General features: G+C 44.1%; 1 protein-coding gene across 1 annotated transcript in view; it reads right to left on the reverse strand.

Moving 5' to 3' along the window:
- The window catches only part of LOC116982098 (sodium channel protein type 4 subunit alpha-like), a 247,527-nt gene that overhangs the window by 92,716 nt on the left and 127,610 nt on the right, over window positions 1-27,201 (reverse strand). The window contains exons 10-13 of the mRNA XM_033035415.1: window positions 18,309-18,521; window positions 15,803-16,072; window positions 12,771-12,897; window positions 164-402 (exon numbers count right to left, since the gene is read on the reverse strand). Of these exons, the coding sequence (XP_032891306.1) occupies window positions 164-402; window positions 12,771-12,897; window positions 15,803-16,072; window positions 18,309-18,521 (849 nt within the window). The remainder of the gene's footprint in view (window positions 1-163; window positions 403-12,770; window positions 12,898-15,802; window positions 16,073-18,308; window positions 18,522-27,201) is intronic.

Raw genomic sequence — 27,201 nt, forward strand, 5'->3', positions numbered from 1 at the left:
TACGGGGAGAACGTAAAAACTCCGTACAGACAGCACCCGTAGTCGGGATCGAACCCGGGTCTCTGGCGTTGTAAGCATTGTAAGGCAGCAACCCTACCACTGCGCCACCACACCACAAGAAAAAGCAGCAACTATTGTCACGGCAAGAAAAGTAAATACTCACCAGATTCCCCACAGACAGCATGTTTTCAAAGCTCTCTGTCATGGGGTAGTGCTCCATAGCCATAAAGAGAGTGTTCAGCACAATGCATATTGTGATCCCCAGATCCACAAATGGGTCCATCACAATAATTTTCAAGATCTCCTTAACCTTCACCCAAAGAGGACAGCAATCCCAGATTAGAAATCTGTTGGCAAATCTGTACCACCACGGAGGGCATTTCTGATGTGCCTCCTCCAGCTCTACAGAAGAAGAAGAAAAACAAGGAGCATATTAATCTTCTTGGAACACACACACAACATTTACATCAGCATGCCAGAGGCCAAAAGTGTATTAGATGTTCAATTGTCTCCGTTTAGTGCACTGCTTGAGGTAGTAGAGAAAAAAAAAAAGAGTAATTTGAGTCACGGAATTTAATGCACTGGAATTTCTTCTTATTTTCCAATGGTTGAGCTCCCTCCATTAACTAAAGACGCAAGAGTCCAAAGAGCAGTAAACCAGTTCTGCCAGTTAGTTAATAATGAGATCAAATATAATCTGTACCTAATTTCTACTTGGATATTCCATAATATCACCCCTAATATAAATCCATTATAATATCAAATATCAATATATAAATATAAATATCACCCCTAATATAAATCCATTTGTCATGGGAACATTTCTGTCATCCCCAAACTTGTCATCTTTTGCATGATTTCAACTTTTGTTTAAAAGAATATTTCCTTATTTTACTTTGTTCAAATGTATTCAGTTCTAAACCCCATTAAAGTTTTGATCCAATCCTAAAACAAAAGGTGATATCTGGAGTTGAGATGGCAGCGAATGATTTAGAGGCAGCATTTGATCATATATGGTTAACATAGAACATAGAACAGTAGGGCATAAGAACAAGCCCTCTGGCCCCATAACCATCGGCATTCCAGAGAAAACAATCCAAGTCTGTCCACCTTCTCCCCGTAACCAATACCCGCTGATCCAGGCATCCCATTCTGGTCAACCTCTTCTGCGACAGTATACTCCAAATGTGGCCTAACCAAAGACCTATAAAGCTGCATTATTGACTTCCTGACACTTATATTCAATGCCCCACCCTATGAAGGCAAGCAGACCACATGTCTTCATAATGCCCATCCCACTTAGGAAACCTGAACGGAAACCGCTGGAGACTTTGCACCCCATCCAAGGTTTCCGTGCGGTTCCCGGAGGGTGCAGGTGGTTGCCGGAGGTTGCAGGTAGTGGAAGCAGGTAGGGAGACTGACAAAAAACTTTGAGAACCTCCAGGAACCGCAAGGAAACCTTGGGTGGGGCGCAAAGTCTCCAGAGGTTTCCGTTCAGGTTTCCTAAGTGGGACAGCGGGCATTACCACTCTATCTACTTGTGTTGCCACTTTCAGGGAGTTATGGACTTGGAGCCCAAGATCCCTCTTACATTAATGCTGCCAAGGGTCAGGCCATTAATTGTATATTATCCCCTTACATTTAACCTCCCAAAGTACAACATTTCACACTTACTCAGATTTAACTCCATCTGCTCATTTCTATGGCCCTAGCCCGCTGTACTCTTTGACAGCCTTCCCCACAATCTGCGATGCCAGCAGTCTTGGTGTAATCTGCAAACTTTCTAACCAACTCTTCTACATTTACGCTCAAGACTTTTGTATATATTACTAACTGCAGAGGTCCCAGCACGGATCCCTGTGGAACTCCCCTGGTCATGGACCTCCAGCCTGAATATTGTCCTTTAATCATAACCCTCTGCCTTCTTGCAGGGAGACAGTTCTAAATCCATACGACAAAGCTACTGTTAATCCCATGCATCTTAATCTTCTGGATCAGCCTATCTACAGAAGGATCTTGGGAGTAAATCCATAACTCCCTGAATGTGGCAACATACATAGATAGAGTGGTCAAAAAGGCATTTGGTGTGCTTGCCTTCATCAACCGGTGTAATGAGTATAAGAGTTATGAAGTCATGATTCAGCGCCATAAGACTTCTGTTAGGCTGCATTTGAAGTATTGTGTGTAGTTCTGGTCACCCCATTACAGTGTCGGGACAATGTCGGGAGCTCGCAGGTCACAGGCTGGTGCCTGTTTTCCGGAGCACCCGTTGCAACAGCTGCGTCCGCTGGACTGGAGGGCGGCAGCTTTGACCACCCCCCGGGCCGCGGAGCTTGTACCGCGGGACTGACTTACCATCACCCGGTGGGGTATCGCCTCGGCGCAGAGGGAGAAGAGGAGGGAAGAGACAGTAACTCTAAGACTTTTGCCTCCATCACAGTGAGGAGGTGTTTGGTGAACTCACTGTGGTGGATGTTAATTTGTGTTTATTGTGTTTTGTTATTATTACATGTATGGCTGCAGGCAACAGCATTTCGTTCAGACCGAAAGGTCTGAATGACAAATAAAGGATTCAATACAGGAAGGATATGGAGGCTTTGGAGAGGGTGCAGAAGAGGTTTACCAGAATTATGCCTGGATTATGGGATATTAGCTACAGGGAGAGGTTGGATAAACTTGGATTGTTTTATCTGGAATATCGGAGGTTGAGGGGAGACTGCATGGAAGTTAATAAAAATATGAGATGCATAGATAGGGTAGACAGTCAGAACTTTTTTCCTAAGGTGGAAATGTCAAAGCAAAAGGACATTGCTTTAAGTTGAGGGGGGCAAAGTTAAAGAGGATGTGCAATGCAAATTGTTTTTTGCACAGAGGTTGGTGGGTGCCTTTAACATGCTGCCAGATGTGGTGTTGAGGCAGATATGATAGTGGTGTTCAAGAGGCCTGTAGATCGGTGCATAGGTATACAGGTAATGGAGGGCTGTGGATTATGTGCAGACAGATGGGAGTAGTTTATCATGGTATCATCCTCAGCAATGACATTGGGGCTTGAAGGATTGCTCCTGTGCTATATTGTTGGCTGTTACTGTTCTATGTTCGAACTTCCAAGCCTATTTCCCTCCATGCAAATCAGACAGCGTGGATGGGTAACAAGAGAAACTGGCTGAGTTTGTGGGCTTTATGAGTGAATGTAGGATACAAGTGATGGGATGAAAAGAAAATACAAGAATAAATAGAATATATAATCTGTTAGTTGCCAAGGGGAAATATTAGCAGCTCTGTGTATAACTTCTGTAAAGTTATAAATATCTAGGCTATTCTGTAATGCTAGAAATCTATATTACTAAATCTCTGATCTTGACCGCTTTTGGCCTACTGTGCTGCGATTTCCGACAGAACGTCGCCACCTACAGCCGTCATTTATGGCCACCTCGCACAGAGCCCCCCTCCGCCGTACGGGTGCGGAGGATTTTTCCCATCGATGACAAATCAGAGAGATATTAATATTTTTTTTAAATTCACCATTCTCGCTGCTGCCCCTGCTGGAGGGAGGGGGAGGGACTATAAAACCAGGAAGTGGTGTGCCTCACTCATTCTCTGCAAGATGGATGAAGCCAAGGGTCACGTCTCTCTGAGCTCTGAATAACACTGAACAAATGTCTACACAACTGTGAGTACCCTTAATGTGGTTTGAAAATGAAAATATGGTTTGTTTGAAGTAAAAAGGCACTGCCTGCAAATGGTTGTTTGGATGCTTTGGCTTGAAGTTGAAAGGCACTACTTACTGCAAATGGTGGCATGAAGTTGAAAGGCACTACTTACTGCAAATGGTGGCTTGGGTGCTTTGGCTTGCAGTTGAAATGCACTATTTACTGCAAATGGTGGCTTGGGAGCTTTGGTTTAAAGTTCAAAATGCACTACTTACTGCAAATGGTGGCTTGGGAGCTTTGGCTTGAAGTATAAAAAAATCACCATTCTCTCTGCTGCATCTGCTGGAGGGAGGGGGAGGGACTATAAAACCAGGAAGTGGTGTGCCTCACTCACTCTCTGCAAGGGATGAAGCCAAGGGTCACGTCTCTCTGAGCTCTGAATAACACTGAACAAATGTCTACACAACTGTGAGTACCCTTAATGTGGTTTGAAAATGAAAACATGGTTTGTTTGAACTAAAAAGGCACTGCCTGCAAGTGGTTGTTTCGATGCTTTGGCTTGAAGTTGAAAGGCACTACTTACTGCAAATGGTGGCATGAAGTTGAAAGGCACTACTTACTGCAAATGATGGCTTGGGTGCTTTGGCTTGAAGTTGAAATGCACTATTTACTGCAAATGGTGGCTTGGGAGCTTTGGTTTAAAGTTCAAAATGCACTACTTACTGCAAATGGTGGCTTGGGAGCTTTGGCTTGAAGTTGAAAGGCACTACTTACTGCAAATGGTGGTTTGGGTGTTTTACATGAAGTTGAAAGGCACTACTTACTGCACATGGTGGCTTGGGTGTTTTGCTTGAAGTTGAAAGGCACTACTTACTGCAAATGGTGGCGGTGGATTTGGCTTGAAGTTGAAAGGCACTTCTTACTGCAAATGGTGGCTTGGGTGCTCTGGCTTGAAGTTGAAAGGCACTACTTACTGCAAATGGTTGTTTTGGGTGCTTTGGCTTGAAGTTGAAAGGCACTACTTATTGCAAATGGTGGCTTGGGAGCTTTGGTTTAAAGTTGAAAGGCACTACTTACTGCAAATGGTGGCGGGTGCTTTGGCTTGAAGTTGAAAGGCATTACTTACTGCAAATGGTGGCTTGGGTGCTTTGGCTTGAGGTTGAAAGACACTACTTACTGCAAATGGTGGCATGAAGTTAAAAGGCACTATTCAAATGCACTTACTTCCTGTTTGCACTGTATATTGATTTTAGATAAAACGCTACACTTACGGCTGTGATTTTTGGCCATCTTACTCAGTCCCCCCTCCGCTGAGCAGGTGCAGAGAATTCTTCCCATCAATTAAAAATAAAAGTGTTATTAGTGTTTAAAAAATGTTGAGAATCTCTCTCCTGTCAATCACGCCCTGAAAGCCACACCTTTTCCAGTGGGAGGGGGAGGGGTTATAAAACCCGGAAGTGTGGGTGTGGCTTGGTTTCTGCATGATGGGGGAGGGAGAGGTCATGACTCTGTCTGAGCTGTGAATCAACTGAACACACGGAATGTCTACTGAACTGTGAGTTTGGTGTTATGTGTGGTTTTATGGTGGTTTCACCCTGCATGAAATGGTATGAAGCTGCATTTGAATTTGGTGGCCTTGGACCCTGCTTGAAATGGAATAAAACTGCACTGAATTTGGTGGCCTTGCACCCTGCTGAAAGTGGTATGAAACTGCACTTGTATTTGGTGGCCTTGGATTCAGCTTGAAGTGGTATGAAACAGCACTTGAATTCGGTGGCCTTGCACCCTGCTTGAAGTGGTTGGAAACTACACTTGAATTCGGTGGCCTTGCTCCCTGCTCATAGTGGTAAGAAACTGCACTTGAATTTGGTGGCCTTGAACCCTGCTTGAAATGGTAGGAACATGGATTTGAATTTGGTGGACTTGCACCCTGCTTGAAATGGTAGGAACATGGATTTGAATTTGGTGGACTTGCACCCTGCTTGAAATGGAATTTCAAGGAATAGTCATGAGCCAACTGCCAGCCCACCAGCCATGAGTGAGCTGCCAGCAGATCAGGCTTGAGGGACAGAGCTGCCACCCCAAGAACCCATACCAGCACTCCAGAAAGCCCCCCCACTGGCCACCAATATTGGAATTGGTGGAGAGGTGGAATATTGCGTCGGGGGACCAGCCCTCCCGTGTAAACATGGGACCCAACGGGTCCCACTTAGTCTAGTAGAATATATATATTTAGAATGTAGAATGAACATACAGAAGTTTTTAGTCATCAAGTCATACAGGAAGGAAGCAGGCCCTTTGAACCAACTTGCCCATGTGGATCCATATGGCTCATCTATACCAGTCCCACCTACCCATGTTTGGGCCACATCCCACTAAACCTTTCTTATTCATGACCATGTCCAAATGTCTTTTAAATGTTTTCATAGTACCAAACTGTCAGGGGTGGGATTCGAACCCACACCTCAAGTGGAAACTACCTCGAACAAGCAGCACCTTATACCGCTCGGCCATCCTGACCTTTGATTCAACATTTCCTGAATGTGAAATTCTCTCGAAAGGATGTTCACAGATTTTTCTCTGTTTTCCTGTTTTATTGTTCTGCTCTTTAAGTTTGTTTTCCTGGGTGTTTCCTTCTACCTTGGCCAAAGGCTGGGAATAGTTTGAAATGCCATTTTATCTGTTCTAAAGTATTTGACCAATTTTGACCTGTATGCTTTACACTTTAGGCTTTAGAGATACGGCGTGGAAACAGGCCCTTCAGGTCACTGGGTCCGCGCCGAACCAGCGATCACCCCGTATGATAATTGCTCGTTTCTGAGCTTCCCCCCAGTCTAGTTTCAGAAAAAACACTGAACACTGAAACACCAAAAGCGCGTCACAGATCACACACTGTACCTATCGCCACCGCAGGTTCGATCCCTGCGTCTGTCTGTTCAAGTCCTCTAGGCCTCGCGCAGACAGAGACACTCCAGAAGTTCTCCAGAAGATCGACCCTGAGTCTCGTGATCACGGACTTTTATATGCCCCGTGAACCTGAGGGCCGAACCACACAGGCGATTGTCTTCCAATTACAAATATCGATTAACCCCATACATAACAGACATTTCCTAACCCAATGATACAACAGCTCAACACATTGTATTTACAACGGACTTCGAGATGAAGTCGTATTGAAACATGACTTACAGAACTTTCAGACAAGGCTTAACACCCCATTCAATAAACATCCAGCAGAGTCAGATTCTGCAACATTATTTACAACCTATTTACAAAATGTATATCTAGTTTGCAACTACGCAATCCATTCTATGCATTTGGTATCAGATTGACAAGGCTTGCAAGGTTCCCAGCCCCTTTGCATATGAATTGTATCCAAGCTCCAGACTTTCTGGCACCTCTCACAGCTTGTCCCAGCTCTGCAGAGAGCATTCCCAATTTGACCAAATCTCCCAGCAAGCCCTGACACTTAACCCCATTTTGAAGTCCTGACTGATCCAATTTAGCCAGGATTAACATGTACACTAACACTATCGTACGCACACTAAGGATAATTTACAATTTTTACCAGTGCCAATTAACCTATAAACCTGAAGGTACACAAAAATGCTGGAGAAACTCAGCGGGTGCAGCAGCATCTATGGAGCGAAGGAAATAGGCAACATTCTTCAGTCTGAAGAAGGGTTTCGGCCCGAAACATTGTCTATTTCCTTCGCTCCATAGATGCTCCTGCGCCCGCTGAGTTTCTCCAGCATTTTTGTGTGCCTTCGATTTTCCAGCATCTGCAGTTCCTTCTTAAACAACCTATAAACCTGTATATCTTTGGCATGTGGGAGGAAACCGGAGCACCCAGAGAAAACCCATGTGGTCACAGGGAGAACATACAAACTCGGTTCACACAGCACCCATGGTCGGGATTGAACCCAGGTCTCTGACGCTGTAACGCAGCTACTCTACCACTGCGCCACCGTGCCGTCCATATGGGTCCATGTAGCTTTAACAACTCTGAGTAAAGGCAGAATCTCCAATGGTTTTCAATCCGCCAGCTCCTCCAGCTCACTGCACAACCAGTGGGTTGGTGTGAAATAAAATACAGCATATGTATACGATGGCCTTACAACACATGAAACTACTCATTCAAAATCCACAGGATACAAGATGGTGATTTGTTTCTCTTGCAATGAGGCCATAAGAAATGGCCACGAGAAAACTTTCATCAGCTACATCCTTCAAGAGTTATTGGCACCATAGAAAATGTTGCAGGTACATGTATCTCAATGTAGTATTCCATGGATGTAGAAGTCATTGGAAAGGCAACAATTATTGGTCATCCATGTGATGGGAGCCCCAGTGGTGCAGCCGATAAAGCTTCTGTCTCACAGTGCCAGAGACCCAGCTGTGATCCTGAGCTCATGTGCTGTCTGTGTGGAGTTTGCACGTTTTCCCGGTGACCATGTAGGTACCCTCCGGGTGCAGCTGTTTCCTCCCACATCCTACATGCGGGTTTGTAAGTTAAATGGCCTCTGTAAAATTGGCCCTAATATGTAAGGCGTTGATGAGAAGGTGGGATAACAATATGAACGGGTGATCCATTATTGGCATGATGGGCCAAAGGGCCTGTTTCCATTCTGTACATCTAAACTAAGCTAAAATAAAGATTTTGTAGGTATCAGAAGATCAGTAGGTGCTACGGAGGGGAAGACAAGTGTGATTGTAGGCATTCCAGAAAGGAATAATCATTGAACTGCTTGGGTTTTAAGTCATCCTGACACTTGTCCAGGCTGTTTGATTCCACAAAGTACCAATATGTAGGGGATGGCATAAATTATGTAGAAATGCATATTCAGTTTAGTTTAGTTTAGTTTAGTTACAGCATGGAAACTATGACAATAAACCTGACAATAAACTAATCTGAATCTGAGTTATTTTATTCTACCCATTCATTTGTCTGATCCCATGGCTTCAGCTGATCTTTTGCATCCATTGAATTGAATACTTTATTGTCACATGTGGCAAGTCAGAGTAAAATTCTTTGCTTGCATACCCAAGGTATGCAAATAGTCGTCCATAAAGGGCGCTTACAAAGTTACAAAGTACCCCCTCCCTCTCCTCACGGCGCTCTCCCCATGCTGGGGGTCAAGATTCAAGAGAGTTTATTGTCATGTGTCCCAGATAGGACAATGAAATTCTTGCTTTGCTTCAGCACAACAGAACATAGTAGGCATGAATACAGAACAGATCAGTGTGTCCATATACCATAATATAAATATATACACACATGAATAAACAGATAAGATGCAAATAAACAGATAATGGGCTACTAATGTTCAGAGTTTTGTTTGAGTTGAGCTTAATAGCCTGATGGCTGTGGGGATGTAGCTATTCCTGAACCTGGACGGTCCTGTACCTTCTACCTGAAGGTAGCGGGGAGATGAGTGTGTGGCCAGGATGGTGTGGGTCTTTGATGATACTGCCAGCCTTTTTGAGGAAGCGACTGCGATAAATCCCCTCGATGGTAGGGAGGTCAGAGCCGATGATGGACTGGGCAGTGTTTACTACTTAAACATAGACATAGAACATAGAAAATAGGTGCAGGAGTAGGCCATTCGGCCCTTCGAGCCTGCACCGCCATTCAATATGATCATGGCTGATCATCCAACTCAGTATCCTGTACCTGCCTTCTCTCCATACCCCCTGATCCCTTTAGCTACAAGGGCCACATCTAACTCCCTCTTAAATATAGCCAATGAACTGGCCTCAACTACCTTCTGTGGCAGAGAATTCCAGAGATTCACCACTGTCTGTGTGAAAAATGTTTTTCTCATCTCGGTCCTAAAAGATTTCCCCCTTATCCTTAAACTGTGACCCCTTGTTCTGGACTTCCCCAACATCGGGAACAATCCTCCTGCATCTAGCCTGTCCAACCCTTTAAGAATTTTGTAAGTTTCTATAAGATCCCCCCTCAATCTTCTAAATTATAGCGAGTACAAGCCGAGTCTAACCAGCCTTTCTTCATATGAAAGTCGTGACATCCCAGGAATCAGTCTGGTGAACCTTCTCTGTACTCCCTCCACGACAAGAATGTCTTTCCTCAGATTATACACTGTACAAAACTGTACGCAATACTCCAGGTGTGGTCTCACCAAGACCCTGTACAACCGCAGTAGAACTTCCCTGCTCCTATACTCAAATCCTTTTGCTGTGAATGCTAACATACCATTCGCTTTCTTCACTGCCTGCTGCACCTGCATGCCTACTTTCAATGACTGGTGTACCATGACACCCAAGTCTCGTTGCATCTCCCCTTTTCCTAATCGGCCACCATTCAGATAATAGTCTACTTTCCTGTTTTTGCCACCAAAGTGGATAACCTCACATTTATCCACATTATACTGCATCTGCCATGCATTTGCCCACTCACCCAGCCTATCCAAGTCACCTTGCAGCCTGCTAGCATCCTCCTCACCACTAACACTGCCCCCCAGCTTCGTGTCATCCGCAAACTTGGAGATGTTGCATTCAATTCCCTCGTCCAAATCATTAATATATATTGTAAATAGCTGGGGTCCCAGCACTGAGCCTTGCGGTACCCCACTAGTCACTGCCTGCCATTGTGAAAAGGACCCGTTTACTCCTACTCTTTGCTTCCTGTCTGCCAGCCAGTTCTCTATCCACATCAATACTGAACCCCCAATACCGTGTGCTTTAAGTTTGTATACTAATCTCTTATGTGGGACCTTGTCGAAAGCCTTCTGGAAGTCCAGATATAACACATCCACTGGTTTTCCCTTATCCACTCTACTAGTTACATCCTCGAAAAATTCTATAAGATTCGTCAGACATGATTTACCTTTCATAAATCCATGCTGACTTTGTCCAATGATTTCACCACTTTCCAAATGTGCTGCTATCCCATCTTTAATAACTGACTCTAGCAGTTTCCCCACTACCGATGTTAGACTAACTGGTCTGTAACTCCCCATTTTCTCTCTCCCTCCCTTTTTAAAAAGTGGGGTTACATTAGCTACCCTCCAATCCTCAGGAACTACTCCAGAATCTAAAGAGTTTTGAAAAATTATCACTAATGCATCCACTATTTCTGCAGCTACTTCCTTAAGTACTCTGGGATGCAGCATATCTGGCCCTGGGGATTTATCGGCCTTTAATCCATTCAATTTACCTAACACCACCTCCCGGCTAACCTGGATTTCACTCAGTTCCTCCATCTCATTTGACCCCCGGTCCCCTGCTATTTCCGGCAGATTATTTATGTCTTCCTTAGTGAAGACAGAACCAAACTAGTTATTCAATTGGTCTGCCATGTCTTTGTTCCCCATGATCAATTCACCTGTTTCTGACTGCAAGGGACCTACATTTGTTTTAACAAATCTTTTTCTCTTCACATATCTATAAAAACCTTTGCAGTGAGTTTTTATGTTCCCTGCCAGTTTTCTTTCATAATCTATTTTCCCTTTCCTAATTAAGCCCTTTGTCCTCCTCTGCTGGACTGAATTTCTCCCAGTCCTCTGGTAGGCTGCTTTTTCTGGCTAATTTGTATGCTTCATCTTTTGTTTTGATACTATCGCTGATTTCCCTTGTTATCCACGGATGCACTACCTTCCCTGATTTATTCTTTTTACAAACGGGGATGAACAATTGTTGTAGTTCATCCATGCAGTCTTTAAATGCCTTCCATTGCATATCCACCGTCAACCCTTTAAGAATCAATTGCTAGTCTATCTTGGCCCATTCACGTCTCATACCCTCAAAGTTACCTTTCTTTAAGTTCAGGACCCTTGTTTCTGAATTAACAATGTCACTCTCCATCCTAATGAAGAACTCTTTTTGTAGTCTTTTCCGCTCCTGGGCGCTCAAGTTGCTGAACCAAGCCACAATGCAACCGGTCAGCATGCTCTCTACCGTGCACCTGTAGAGGTTAGAGGGAGTCCTCTTTGACATACTGACTCTCCGTAATCTTCTCAGGAAGTAGAGGCGCTGATATGTTTTCTTTATAATTGCATCAGTGTTCTCGGACCAGGAGAGATCTTCAGAGATGTGCACGCCCAGGAATTTGAAGCTCTTGACGTTCAGATACACATCATGGGTCTTTAGAGATAAACATTGCATGTCCAGAGTGTTACTGAATGTGAATGTCAAAGGCATCATACTGATAGCTTTGATCACTGGTGCATTGAGAGGGCAGTACCCTGCCCATTTTCCAAAGCTGTTCTGAGTATACAGCAGGCTACCAGGCTGGGAATGAGAGATGGACTCCTCAAGGGAGACTCTGCTTGGACCAAGCTGGAAGAACAACGAGCAATGGACGACCAACAGAAATGTCCTCACCTACATTGTCATTCTGTAGGCGAGGACATTCACCTCCTTTGTGCAATCAATGGTTCTTTGTTCAAATTCAAGAAAAATTGGAATAAACTAAGCAAGGATAAAATGATGCAGTGGTGATCATCACCAACTTTCAGAAGGAGCTAAAAAATCCTGGAGATACTCAGCAGGTCAGACAGCATCTGAATGGGGCCATTTGACCTGGAATGACAACTTTAGTTTTAGAGATATAGCACAGAAACAGGTCCTTCGGCCCACCGAGTACACGCCGACCTGCGAAACCCACACACTAACACTATTCTACACTCAAGGGACAATAATTTTACCAAGCCAATTAGCCTGCATGTATTTGGAGTGTGGGAGAAAACCGGAGCTCCCTGAGAAAACCCACGCGGATCACGGAGAGAACGTACAAACTCTGTAAAGGCAGCATCCGTTGTCAGAGTCAAACCCAGGACTCTGGCGCTGTAATGCAGCAAATTGGAGGCCAAGTCAGTGGATTATTTTAAGGCAAAGATAGATAGATTCTTAATTAGTGCAGATGTTAGAGGTTATGGGGAGAAGGCAGAAGATAGATCAGCCATGATTGAATGGTGGAGTAGACTTGATGGGTCAAATGGCCTAATTCTACTCCTATTCCTTATGATCTACCACTGTGCCATTGTGCCGCTCCATTTTTTTCTCTACAGATGCTGCCTCATCTGAACCTCTCCAGCAAATTATGTTTTTATTTCACTCTTTGCTTGTCTCCCATTTTCAAAAGTAGAAGTCTCTTACCATTGAGTGTGACAGTGCTGTGCACACTGACCACACTCCCAGTTTTCTTTGAGGACGCTGGCTCTTCGAGAAATATGGAGGTACGTTTCGATCCAGAGATCTCGTCATCACTATCCCTCACAGATACCTACAAAGGAGCAGGAACATATTAGGAACAAGATACTGGTTGACAATTACAACACACAAGAGCCATTGTCGATTAACATTATCTCTCTTTGACATAATTTTCCAGTGCAAAAGCATGTGCATTTATTGGAAGATCTGGATTTTGTGGTTTTGCAACAATTGGGTAAATACATTAAAGGTAGACACAGAATTCTGGAGTAACTCAGTGGGACAGGCAGCATCTCTGGAGAGATGGAATGGGTGATGTTTCGGGTCGAGACCCTTCTTCATTATATGGGTTTACTTTCCCGAAATACAAGAAAAATCGAATATAGGAAAGAGGTCCTTCTGCAGTTGTACAAAGCCCTAGTGAGACCACACCTGGGGTATTGTGTGCAGTTTTGGTCTCCTAATTTGAGGAAGGACATTCTTGCTATTGAGGGAGTGCAGCGTAGGTTTACAAGGTTAATTCCTGGGATGGCGGGACTGTCATATGCTGAGAGAATAAAGCAGCAGGCTTGTATTCTCTGGAGTTTAGAAGGATGAGAGGGTATCTCATTGAAACATATAAGATTGTTAAGGACTTCGACACACTAGGCAGGAAACATGTTCCCGATGTTGGGGGAGTCCAGAACCAGGGGCGACATTTTAAGAATATGGAGTAAGCCATTTAGAACGGAGACGAGGAAACACTTTTTCTCACAGAGAGTGGTGAGTCTGTGGAATTCTCTGCCTCAGTGGGCGGTGGAGGCACGTTCTCTGGATGCTTTCAAGAGAGAGCTAAGTAAGGCTCTTAAAAATAGCGGAGTCAGAGGATATGGGGAGAAGGCAGGAACGGGGTACTGATTGGGGATGATCAGCCATGATCACATTGAATGGCGGTGTTGGCTCGAAGGGCCAAATGGCCTACTCCTGCACCTATTGTCTATTGTCTATTGGCTCCTGAATATTCTGTTCATCACAATTATTACCTGGTATGTTGACAGCAAAGAACATTCTTGGAATACAAGAAATTACTTTAAATGTGGGAATACTTTTGTAATATCTGTTGCTAAAACGTGATAGTGTTGCCAGTGATGTGATACTATTGATGTTACAGGAAGAAATCAATCAGTTGGTAAAATGGGCAGAGCGATGGCAGATGGAATTTAATCCAGATGAATGCGAGATGATGCACTTTGGGAGTAGTAATAAGAGCAGGATTTACACAATGAGTGGGAAGGTCTTACAGAATGTTGAGGAACAGAGGGACCTCGGAGCACAAGTCCAAAGACAGAATGGCAGAAAAACTAGATAAGGTGGTGAGGAAGGCCTGTGGGGAAATTAGCCTTCATTAACCGGGACGAAGAACATAAAACCAGAGAGATTATGACTATCAACATGGAAGGTATGATAGAGCGGCACAGTGGCGCATGGTAGAGTACAGGAACTATCAACTCTGAAAACAGAAAATGCCAGAGATACCCTGCTGGTCAGGCAGCATCCGTAGAGTGTGAAACTAAACCAACATTTCAGTTCGATGATCTTTCGTCAGAACCATGAAGGTTAGCCTGAAATTATTAAGTTCAGAGATAATAAAAATATGGAGGAGCGATTCAGAAGGACTAAGAGAGCAGCAGAATTAAACAGAGACAGAAGGAGGTAGTTTTATTGAGAGCATGGATGTGTGACTGGAAGCTGATTATGGGGTCAAAAACATCAAGGATGGAGACAATGTTTTTTGTCAGGGTGGGGTGGGATTGAAGGTGATGTTAGATTTGGAATCTCAGGAATAAAGTTTGTGCTATGGATCAAAAACAATGGCTTTGCTCTTCATTTTACTTGATACATTTCTGTTCACCCTGTCTTCTGGGTAATGCAATTTCTACTCAATTTTCCTCTAGTTATTTTGTAAATTAATTTGAAATTAAACCTTCTGGGTAATCAACAATGTGGGGAGAGTTGAAGAAAATGTACGGTTAGAATAAAACATGGATTAATGTGGGATTAGTGGTTGACAGTCATCATGAACATAGTGGGCCGAAGGGCCTGTTGTATCTCGTCATGATCATAATGACTTTTGAGATACAGCATGTAAACAGGCCCTTTGGCCCACCCAAATCATATTGACATGCGATCACCCCGTACACTAACACTACCCTACACGGCAGGGGTAATTTACAGTTTTACCAAATCCAATTAACCGACATACCTATACATCTTTGGAGTGTGGGGGGCAACTGGAGCACGTGGGGAAAACCCACGCAATCACGGGGATCACGTACAAACTCTGTACATACGCCACCTGTAGTCAGGATCGAACCCTTGTGCTGTAGGGCAGCAGCTCTCGCCACTGTGCCAATGACTTATTTGTGAAAACAGTTCTCTCATTCAAAAGAATTCCATCCAAAAGGCAGTATAGGTTACTACTAGTCCTCATGTCCTTTTTTAAGAACTGGACCCATGCTCCGTACAATCTGAATGCCAACCACAATTTACTTACCTGCAAACCCATTGCACACTTTCCCATCCAGCAGCTTATATAGCCATGGAGTAATATAGTATGGAAAGAGGCCCTTTGGCCCAACGTGCCCATGCCACCCAAGCCACCCATACTAGCCCCACCTGCCTGCATTTGCCTCCTATCGCTCTAAACCTTTCCTATCCATGTACTTGGCCAAATGTCTTTTAAATGTTGTTATAGCACCTACCTCATCTATGACCTCTGGAATCTCGTTAAATATACCCCAAAAATAATTCCCTGCAGATTCTTCTCACCTTTAACCTATGTCCTCTTGTTCTTGATCCTGTACACTGGATAAAGTACTTTGCATTTACCCTTCAGCTTATTCAGTCACTGCCTTTCTGCCTTATCCCTGAAGCACATGTGCTAAACCAGTCTCACAACGAAAAGTACGTCTGAAAATCGATATTAAATGAAAACCTACACTATAGTCTACTTTATTTGTGTCAGTGGGTGGCATAACCCTGCCGTTAGGCGTCGTGCCATTTTCGCCATCTTGTGAAACAACTCCATTCACTGTAATGGATACGGTTGACTTGGTGAACGGGACAGTGAGTGAGTCTCGCTGACTCTCTCCTCCATCTCCCAGGCCGTGCCCATCCTCGATAGTGCCATTGAGGGCGTCGTCTTTCTTCCGTACTCCATCACTCGCCAGTGAGTATTGGCTGCCCACCTGGTCTTTGGCAGCTTGTAGCTGAAGGAATAAATACACATGTCAACTTATTGTCAGAGCAGAAGATATCTTACCACGCTGGAGTAACTCAGCGGGACAGGCAGCATCTCTGGAGAGAAGGAATAAGTGACGTTTCGGTTCGAGACCCTTCTTCAGAGAAGAATCAGAGTTTAGGTGTGGAATGTGGTAAGTAGCCAGGGAGAGATGTTGCTGGTTGGAGAGTGAGCATCCATCAGCGCCCTCAATAACCAACATGCTCCATCTACACTAGTTCCACCTGCCTGTGTTTGGCCAATATCCTTCAAAACCAGTCCTATCCGTGTACCAGTCCAAATATTGTTTTAAACGTTGTGGTAGTGCCTGCCTCAACTACGTACCTCACCTGGCAGCTCGTTCCATATACATACCACTCTTTATGTTAAAAAGGTGTCCCTCATGGGGAGTTTAATTCAACTTTAAAAAATCTTTTATTTTATTAAATTAAATCTTTCCTCCCTCACTTTAAACCTGTAGGTGTCCTCTGGTTCTTGATTCTCCTACTCTGGGTAAAAAAAGATAGGGTCTGCATTTACCCTATCTATTCATCTCACGATCTTATGGCTGTATAAGATCACCCCTGATCCTCCTGCGCTCCAAGGAATAAGGTCCTAGCCTGCTCTACCTCTCCCTCCAGCTCAGGCCCTTGAGTCCTGGCAACACCCTCATAAATCTTCTCTGCACCCATTCCAGTTTAACAAGATCTTGTAGCAAGAGTATTGAAGTGTTGTGAAGCTTTAAGCATGCGCCTCAAGAGTTCAAGAATTAAGTGTCTGAGCTAGGGGTAGATAATTTATGCAATTATGGGAGAGTAAGCCAGCATGATATGTTTATTTAATTTATTGGTTTACTTTATTACTACAATAATAAACTAAATGAAATTAAGTGATAAGTAATGAAATTATTTTACTTCAAAGACTTTGTTTATTTTAGCTTAGTTCGGAGATACAGTGCAGAAACAGACTCTTTGGCCCACTGAGTCCACGCCAGCCAGCGATCCCCACACAGTAACGCTATCCGACATACACTCGGGACAATTTATAATTTCAAGCCGATTAGCCTACCATCCTGTACGTCTTTGGAGTATGGGAGGAAACTGGAGCACCTGGAGAAAACCCACACGGTCACGGGGAGAACGTACAAACTCTGTACAGACAGCACCCGTAGTCAGGATCGCACCCGGTGTAAGGCAGCAGCTCTACCGCTGCACCACCGTGCCGCCCTGTCTTGTTGTCTTGGGTTTGTACTACAATTGTCACATCTAGGAACAGAGGATGGTGCAAACATGGAAGAACAAAATGCTGTGATACCCAACTGCTGAACAATCTGAAAGTCTCAGGAATGAGTGTTCAAATCCCATAAAAAGCAGTTTTAGAATACAAATCCACTTAAACAAAAATGAATGTTAGAATCAGCAAAGGGAAACATGAAATGGTTCACAAATATAATTTAGCAAAGAAAACCTATTGTTCTAATCACCCCCAGTCAGCCAGGATCTTAGTCTAATGTAGTTCCAATGTTCTTGAATCTGGGTTTAGTTTAGAGAAACAGTGCGGAAACAGGCTCTTCGACCCGCCAAGTCCGTGCCAACCAGTGATCCCCGCTCACTTGTACATAATCTACACACTGGGGGCAATTTACAATTTACAATTTTTACTGGAACCTGTAGGTTTTTGGAATGTGGGAGAAAACCAGAGCACCTGGAGAAAACCCACGTGGTCATAGGGAAAATGTACAAACTCCGTATGGACAGCACCCATAATCAGGATCATAACCTGGGTCTCTGGCGCTGTAGGGCAACAACTCTATTGCTGCATCACCATACCACCCCATCAATCTCCCTCTCAGGATCTTAGTTACAATAAGCTGTTCCAACATCAGACGCCCACCACCCCAGGGCAGAGCGGGATGGTCAATAAATGGCAGGAGCTTCCAAAAACTGAGGGTGGTGAATCTGTGGAATTCATTGCCACTGGTGGCTGTGGAGGCCAAGTCAACGGATATTTTTAAGGTGGAGATGAATGGGTTCTTGATTAGTACGGGTGGCAGGGGATATGGGGAGAAGGCAGGAGAATGGGGTTGAGAGGGAAAGAAAGATAAAGCAATTTTGAATGGCGGAGTAGACTTGATGGGCCGAATGGCTTGAATTCTGCTTCTAGAACATGAACTAATCACTAAACACCAAGCAGAATAAATCCCCGAATGTGAATGATTTACTAACCTGAGCTTCTTGCTCTTCCTGGTGTTTCTTTATGCTTTCCATAATCTCTTGAAATTCCTTCTCCTTTTCCTCAGCCTCCCGGAGGGTGGCTTCATTTTGTTCGGCATAAGCCATCGCCACGACAGCCAGAATTAAGTTGATCAGGTAAAACGACCCGATGAAAATGATGATCACAAAGAAGATCATGTAGGTTTTCCCAGCAGCACGCAGGGTCTGGGGGAGAAACGGAGGAGGCAACGTCCTGGTTAGATGGTGTCTGTTTGTTCCTGAATCTTGCTGCAAACTACCAATGATTTATGATACAATACGATAGAACTTCATTTATCCCAGGTGGGAAATTGATCTGCAAACAGTCATAAAACACAAAATACATGAAACATGAAATTAAAGTGATGAGTGGAAAGGCTTGGGGGATGCGCAAAGATTGGGGAGTCAGTCTACCCCACGACAGAAGGGGAGGAGTTGTACAGTTTGATAGCCACAGGTACGAAGGACCACCTGTGGCGTTCTGTCCTGCATCTTGGTGGAACCAGTCTGTTGCTGAAGGTGCTCCTCAGGTTGACCAGTGTGTCATGGAGGGGGTGAGCTGTATTGTCCCGGATGCTCCGCAGTTTGAGGAGCATCCCCTCCTCCAAGACCACTTGGATATCACTACGAGATTGAACAGTGTGGAGAGCAGTTTAAATATGGAGCCATCGTTGGGTATTGATATTGCGCCCCTTGCAGCAGCTTTTATTTTCGAGCAACACCGATGGCTTTTAAATCATCTTTGTTGTGAGGATATTGGTTTAACCTGAGAGAAAAGGGAATTGGAACCAGGGTCTGTGAGGATAAACTAAGGCATTAATAGCGAAAACTTACCATACAAAGGAAAAAGTGTGTGAGCTGAAATATTCTCTTTCAATACACAGGGGTGATTTTTGCACATTACTCTTTTTAGTGTGTTGTATCTTCACAAGATGTTAAAAATAATAAGCTAGAAGTAAGTAATATGAAGTACAGTAACTAAAGGGCCCCGCCCCACTTTGGCGACTTTTTCGGTGATAACAGGAGAATAGGCTGTGGCCACATGGTGGCGGGGTGACACAGCGTGACGCCTGTATTGTCGTGAGCTGTTGCCTCAAGTGTCACGGCCTTTTTCTTGTCGCTGCTTGGTTTTGAAATGTTCAAAACCTCTCGGCAACAGTTAGCTTGACGTTGCATGACTTCTCCTGTCGTAGGTACTGTCAAACGTTGTCGTAGGCTGTCGCCAGTTTGACGCCATCTAACGTTGGCTGTCGCCGGGTGCTGACTTCGGCGAATTCAAGTGGCGGCAGCTATGCGTCAGTATCAGCGTCACGAGAAGTCACGTTGCGTCATTTGAAAAAAAGTGCACCGCTCCACCTGTCTTCAGTTGACGCCGTCAGGATCATAGTTTGTGGTAGCTTGTCGCGGGCTGACGTAAGTTGACTTTGGTTGTCGTAGGCTGTCGTAGTCTGTCGTGGACGTTGTCGTGGGTTGACGTCGCGTGTCGTGAAGAATTGGGACGCCGTTTGACGTAGCTTATCGTAGCTTGATGTCGACTAGGTGGCAGCCTGTCGTAGACATTGTCATAGGGGGCCTTTTTCTCGGCTTCACGCCTAAAAAGTTGCCTGAGTGGGACAGGCCCTTTACTGCACGCACAGTTAATCAGATTCTTCTATTGCATTTCTGATAAGCAAGTGAGAGTTTGAAATAGTCTGCACAAGATGCTGAGCTAAACAAGCAACAATGCTTCCCCTCAACCAGACTGAAGGATTGTTAATGAATGACCTAAAGCCTGGACCACGTGGAGTAAATTAGAGTAGAAAGTCAGTGTTAAAATAAATATAGAAAGTGCAGTAAAGATAGAAATAAATATTCTCTTTCTATTAATGAGAGCAGAGAGCTGATATTCACATACCCAGCCTCATCATTGCAGCCAACGACCAATATCCAACCATCATATCTAAACCAGCAGATATTTTACATGATAGTCGACATCACACTTTCTTCCAAGGGGTAAAGCTGAAGCCAGGAACAATAAGAGCTAAAGGGGAGAGGAGCAAGTATGTACAATTCTGAATCCCCATGGAAGGGATGAGGGTGGACATCCCTGGGACAGCCCTCGTTTGGCCTGTGATCAGGGAGAAGTTTAAAACCATTGATCAATTAATTTATCTTCATGCATTCCATCTCCCTCTCAGCTCTGCTTTAGACCACAAGAGATTGCAGAGTTGTAGATGTAGTCCAGTCCATCAAATAGATTAGAATCCCATCATTGACTACATATAAACTTCACACTGCCTCGGAAAAGCAACCAACACAACGAAAGACTAGTCCCACCCTGGTCATCTCTTCTTCTCCCTGCTCCTTTCGAGCAGACGGTACAGAAGACTGAAAACATCCACCCCCAGACTCAGGAACAACTTCTTCCCCTCCATCATGAGGCTTCTGAATGGTCTTTCCATAAGCTGGGGTACTGTCTGATTCACCTCTAGCCCTTTGCTGACATTAGACCTCTCTATGGAACTGACGCGCTACAATGCTGAGAACTGTATTCTGCACTCTGTATAGTCCCCTTTCGGCCACCTATTATACTTGAATTTGACTTGATTGTATTTATATTAAGTATTATCTGATCATTGGATAGCATGCAAAACTATTGTTTTTTTACTGCAACTCGGCACACGTGACAATATTATACCTAAACTTAAATAGCAGTCTCTTCCAATTTATGTCACAGATGTACATTTCTACCAATCCCTCACCTCCCCCTTCTCCTTCCCCCTTTTACACTTCAGATACCAAGTTCCATAATTCATTCAGACAATGGAGGAAAATACGGAAGGCAGTGATGATAATGACACACTATCATGCACTATCACTTACACAGTCACCAGCCCAGCTCAGTGTCCATAATTTGCCACCCAGCATTGGGACAGGTATAGCGCCAGAGACCCGGGTTCGATCCTGACTACAGGTGCTCGTCTCTACGGGGTTTGTACTTTCTCCCTGTGACCTGTATGGATTTTCCCGGCATCTCAGGATTCCTCCCACACTCCAAAGACGTGCGTGTAGGTTAATTGGCTTGGTCAAATTGCAAATTGTCCCTAGTGTGTGTAGGATAGTGTTAACGTGCGGGGATCACTGGTCGGCGCGAACTCGATGGGTCGAAGGGCCAGTTTCCGCACTGTACCTCTAAACTAAACTAAATTAAAGGCATTCTGCAGTAGGACTCAGATCATGGCTCTGACGTGGCATTCTATAGGAGAAGGCTGGTGGATATCTGCCATTAAACCATTGGCAGACTTGCAGAAAGCTGTGTGCAATGTCAAAGAGCAGGGTTACTCATGGTGACACAAGAAACTGCAGGTACTGGAATCTTGGCCAAAAAGACCTGGGAGAAACTTAGACTGACCGTGACCGGACTTTGCTGGCTTTACCTTGTACTAAACGTAATTTCCTTACCATGTATCTATACACTGTAAATGGATTTATTGTAATAAAGTATTGTCTTTCTGCACGCAACAAAAAGCTTTTCACTGTACCATCGGTACATGTGACAATAAACAGAACTGAACTGAACTGTGAAGGCACAATATTGGTGAATAGAGCTACTGGTATCACATTAGAATGGAGGCTTCCTCAGCAGCTAGGTAGGAAGAGGCCTTTGCGGTGCCTCCTCCCTTCTTCACCATCAACTTTCTTATCTATCATTGTGTTTTCAACTAATTTAGCAAACACAACTTCAGTGCCTTTATCCGAGTAATTTATATCGATTGCATAAACCTGAGGCTCCAGCACCAAGCCCTGCGGTACATCACGTTGTTTACTTTAGTGTAGTTTAGTCTGTTTTCACGTGTACCGAGGTACAGTGAAAAGCTTTGTTGTATACTAACCAGTCAACGGAAAGACTATGCATGATTGCAGTCGAGCCATCCACAGTGTACAGATACATAATAAAGGGAATAACATTTAATGCAAGATAAAATTGTATAAGGTCCGATTAAAGATAGTACGAGGGTCTCCAATGAGGAAGATAGTAGTCCAGGACCACTCTCTAGCTGTTGATTGGATGGTTCAGTTGCCTGACAACAGCTGGGAAGAAACCATTCCTGAATCTGGAGGTGTGCGTTTACACACTTCTGCTCCTCTAGCCTGATGGGAGAGGGGAGAAGAGGGAGTGACCAGGGTAAGACACATCCTTGATTATGCTGCTGGTCTTGCTGAGACAGCGTGGAGTGTAAATGGATTAAATGGAAGGGAGGTTGGTTTCTGTGATGGTCTGAGTGAGTAGCGTCCACAATTTTCTGCAATTTCTTGTAGTTTTGGATGGAGCTGTTCCCAAACCATGCTGAAATGCATCCTGATAAAATGCTTTCCATGGCGCATCTGTAGAAGTTGGTGAGAGCTGTTGGGGACATGCCGAACGTCCTAAGGCTTCTAGGGAAGCAGAGGCATTGATGTGCTTTCTTGGCTTCTTGGCTTTATGGTTGTTTTTCATTTATACCCACTCTATGCTTCCCACTGGCCCGTCAACCTAAAATGTGGTTTTACTTTCCACTATACCTTTCACTCGGCACCTTGGAACTCTACATAACTTCTGCAAAGAACTCCAATATATTAGACACGCATGATTTCCTTTCACAAAAACCTGTTGATTTTGCCCGATTACATTCACATTTGCAATGTCCCGCTATAACATCTTTGATAGCAGTTTGCAGGCTGCAGAATCATTATTTCAGCTAATGGTCTGGACACAAATCTTTTTGAAGTAGCATGATTTCATTTATATGCACATTATACAATTTTGCATGGAACTCGAAATTAAAAAAAACTCCAGATGACCTGAATCAATTGTTTCCCTTTCCACATATGATGACTGGCCTGCCAAGCCAATAACTTCTGCTTTTGTTATAAGTTTATAAGGCAGTCATTAGTCCTATTGTCAGGGGATGGCCCTCATCACCCACAATTACATTTTTCCACAGTGTGCTGGGTTAACTGCAACTGGCAGAGCCGATCACTGCACAATGATGTCACTGTTACTGGCTATTGCCTGGTAAGATTTACTGCCTCTGATCCCTCACCAGCTGGATGCTGAAGGATTCTCTTTCAGACTGTTGCAAAGCAGCATTGCCAAGTGATTCTGGCAAAGTACTGTGTGTGCTTAGTTTAGTTTAGTTTATAGATTCTACATGCAAAAAGGTCTACAGCCCACTAAGTCCACCCCGACCAGTTTCTAATCCACTAGCTACACACTAAGGACAATTTACAGAAGCCAATTAATCTACAAACCCGGGAGGAAACTGAAGCACTCGGAGAAAAATCAAGTGAAGAAAATCAGGGAGAACGTGCAAATGCCAAAAAGGCAGTACCCGAGGTCAGGATCCAACCAGCTGCACTACTGTGCCACCCTGTATATTACAGTAACTTATAGCAACTGAAATAGCAACAGGAGAGAGCAACTAGAGTAATTGAAAATATTGAGGATTGGTGATCTACATGAGAAATGTTTTCATCAGAAAGAAAAGGTTGAGAGGGTAAACGACTGAGGTTCCTTGCTTCCAGATGCAATAGACCAAGACGGCTATTGTGTTTCACCTTGTCTGGAGATCCAGAAGGTATGGCCCATGTTTGAAAATTAGTAGGATGTTAGTGGGTGTGGAAGGATCTTCAAATCTAATCTGTGAAGAATTCATTCAGTCATTGGAACTGGCTCTCCAAGGAAGGAGTAGAATTTAAAATAAAACCAAATCAACATTCAGAGAGATTTCTTTCAGCAAAAAGTATTTTGTGCTACAATATACAAGTGACTTGAAATGCAGAATAATCAGGGAGAGCTGATTTTAGTTAAAACATTGTTGAATTATGGACTGTAGATGATGTAATCTGGAACAATAAACAAACTGGTGGGGGAACTCAGCGGACAGGTAACATCTGTGGAAAGAAAGGAATGGTCGATGTTCAGACCCTGAGTTTGTTCAGCAGTTTGTTTTTACTTGCAGTTGATATTAGAACCTCGTTCACAAAGCTTTCCCTCAATTGATAATAAATCTACTGCCTAAATCACCGTCTGTGGTTCATTCAGTTTTATGTTCACTGAATGTTAAACGCCACAGGAGATCCTTCTTCCCTGGGGCTATCATACTTTACAACTTCTCCCCCTTCTGTCGTGGGGTAGACTGAGACTGACTCCACCCCCCCCCCCCCCCCCAAACTTTGCACATCCCCGAAGCCTTTCCACTCGTCACTTCAATTTCATGTTTCATGTATTTTGTGTTTTTTTATGACAGATGGGATAAATTTATCCCTCGTGGGATAAATAAAGTTCTATCATATCGTATTGTGATATTTTTATAGCGGCATTAGCTACTGAAAATTATTTAGGTAGTGTTAGGGCATAGGGTTCAGGTGAGGTGCAAGAGATTTCTGAGGATTGGGGGACAAATTTTATTACTCAGTTGGTTATTGCCAACTGCAAAACATTGCCTGAGAAGTTAATGGAGTACTCTCACAATATTTAAGAAGCATTTGGATGAGAAATTTGATTGACAAAGCAGAGAAGACTACGGAATAAGTGCTGTAAATAGGATTAGTATAGATACTGTGAGAATTTGATGGTTAACATAGACATGATGGGTGGAAGGGATCATGGTCTATTCGTTTTCCCGACGTAATCCACTATCATTTAGTCATTTCTACAGGTAGGATCTTATTTTATATATTTTACTCTGAAAAGGATTTCTGTGCTTACATGTAAGTACACACTTAAATAACTTGTTATTCATAACTTAAAATCTAAGCATTGGCTATATAGTAAGTAGAATTCTATTATAAAGTTCACAAACAAAGTTGTTTGCTTTATATTTTGTACAGTTTGCCATTGCAAGATGTAGATGGTGATTCTAATGCATGCTTCTCCATGTATTTATTGTCCTCTCTCATCCATCTCAGTAAAACCTGACCACTTTCTTTATTATTGAGGTTACTTGGAAGAAAGAACATGGCTGAACAAGACAAAAATCTAATTATTTTCATGCAACAAGATGTGCTTCCGATAAAGCATATTAAACAAATGAAATCAAATAAGTTTCCACTTTGAATGCAAAATCTACCCGAACCAATAGGCAAGCGCTTTAAAACAAAATAAATATTAGGTAATTACGATTTATATTTATTTGATATTTTTAAAGGTGATAAATTGATAAAGCCTGATTAATAAATAGGTATATAGGTATGTTACAAAACTTACCTTCAGCGGCGCTGCAATTCTGCCACTGGCCGTGTGCGCGACTTGGGCGCCTTTGACGGGGGGGGGGGGGGGGGGGGTTAAAATGATTTTTTTTCTCCTATCTGTCCTGGATATATATTGTTCCGACAGCCGTTCTGTGAATTTTTTTTTTTTTAATCGCCCGACAAGTTCTGAGCTGGAGTAATTTAAAAGTCAGTTTCTAAAGCCGTCAACGCCGACAACGGGGATGGATTTCACGGGGTACGGGACAGGTAAAGGAAAGCCATTTATTTTATGTATAAAAGTGCTTCTTAAGATGCCTTTAATCCACATTTTACGTTGCTAAACGGTGATTTAGCCTACCACCCCCACATCCATGCTCGAGCCTACAGCTCATCCAGGGCTAACCTGAAGAGGGGCATCAAGAAGGCCAAGCACTGCCATAAGCTCAGGATTGAGGAGCACTTCAACAACAACTCCGACCCCCGACGCATGTGGCAAGGCATCCAGGCCATCACGGACTATAGACCCTCCAACACCACCCCCACATCCAGCGACGCCTCCTTCCTTGAGGAGCTTAATCACTTCTATGGCCGCTTCGACAGGGACAATCTAGAGACAGCCATCAAGGCTGTGCTCCCTGCCGATCACCAACCCCTCACACTCACCCCCTACGACGTATACGTGGCACTGAGTAGGACTAATGCACGTAAGGCTGCTGGCCCTGACGGCATCCCCGGGCGCGTGCTCAGGGCCTGTGCTGCGCAGCTGACAGACGTCTGGACTGACATCTTCAACCTGTCACTTGCCCAAGCAGTTGTCCCCACATGCCTTAAAACCACCTCCATCGTGCCAGTGCCAAAACACTCCACTGCGGCAAGCCTCAACGACTTCCGCCCAGTTGCACTTACTCCCATCATCACCAATTGCTTCGAGAGGCTGGTCCTGGCACACCTCAAAAGCTGCCTACCCCCCACATTGGATCCCTATCAGTTTGCCTACCGCAAGAACAGGAGTACGGAGGATGCCATCTCAACGGCACTTCACTCCGCCCTCTCCCACCTCGACAACAGAGACACTTATGTAAGAATGCTGTTCATCGATTACAGCTCAGCATTCAACACCATTATACCATCTAAACTGATCACCAAACTCGGTAACCTGGGCATCGATCCCTCCCTCTGCAACTGGATACTGGACTTTCTAACCAACAGACCACAGTCTGTTAGGTTAGACAAGCACACCTCTTCAACCCTCACCCTGAACACCGGCGTTCCACAGGGCTGTGTGCTGAGCCCCCTCCTCTACTCCCTCTTCACCTATGACTGCACACCTGTACATGGTACTAACACCATCATCAAGTATGCAGATGATACAACGGTGATTGGCCTCATCAGCAACAACGATGAGTCGGCCTACAGGGAGGAGGTCCAGCACTTAGCAGCATGGTGCGCTGACAACAACCTGGCCCTTAACTCCAAGAAGACCAAGGAGCTCATTGTAGACATCAGGAAGTCCAGGGGCGGCACGCACACCCCCATCCACATTAACGGGACGGAGGTGGAACGTGTTTCTAGCTTCAGGTTCCTGGGTGTTAACATCTCAGATGACCTCTCTTGGACCCACAATACCTCAACTCTGATCAAGAAGGCTCACCAG

Source organism: Amblyraja radiata, chromosome 16 (genome assembly GCF_010909765.2).
Source record: "Amblyraja radiata isolate CabotCenter1 chromosome 16, sAmbRad1.1.pri, whole genome shotgun sequence".
Lineage (NCBI taxonomy): Eukaryota > Metazoa > Chordata > Chondrichthyes > Rajiformes > Rajidae > Amblyraja > Amblyraja radiata.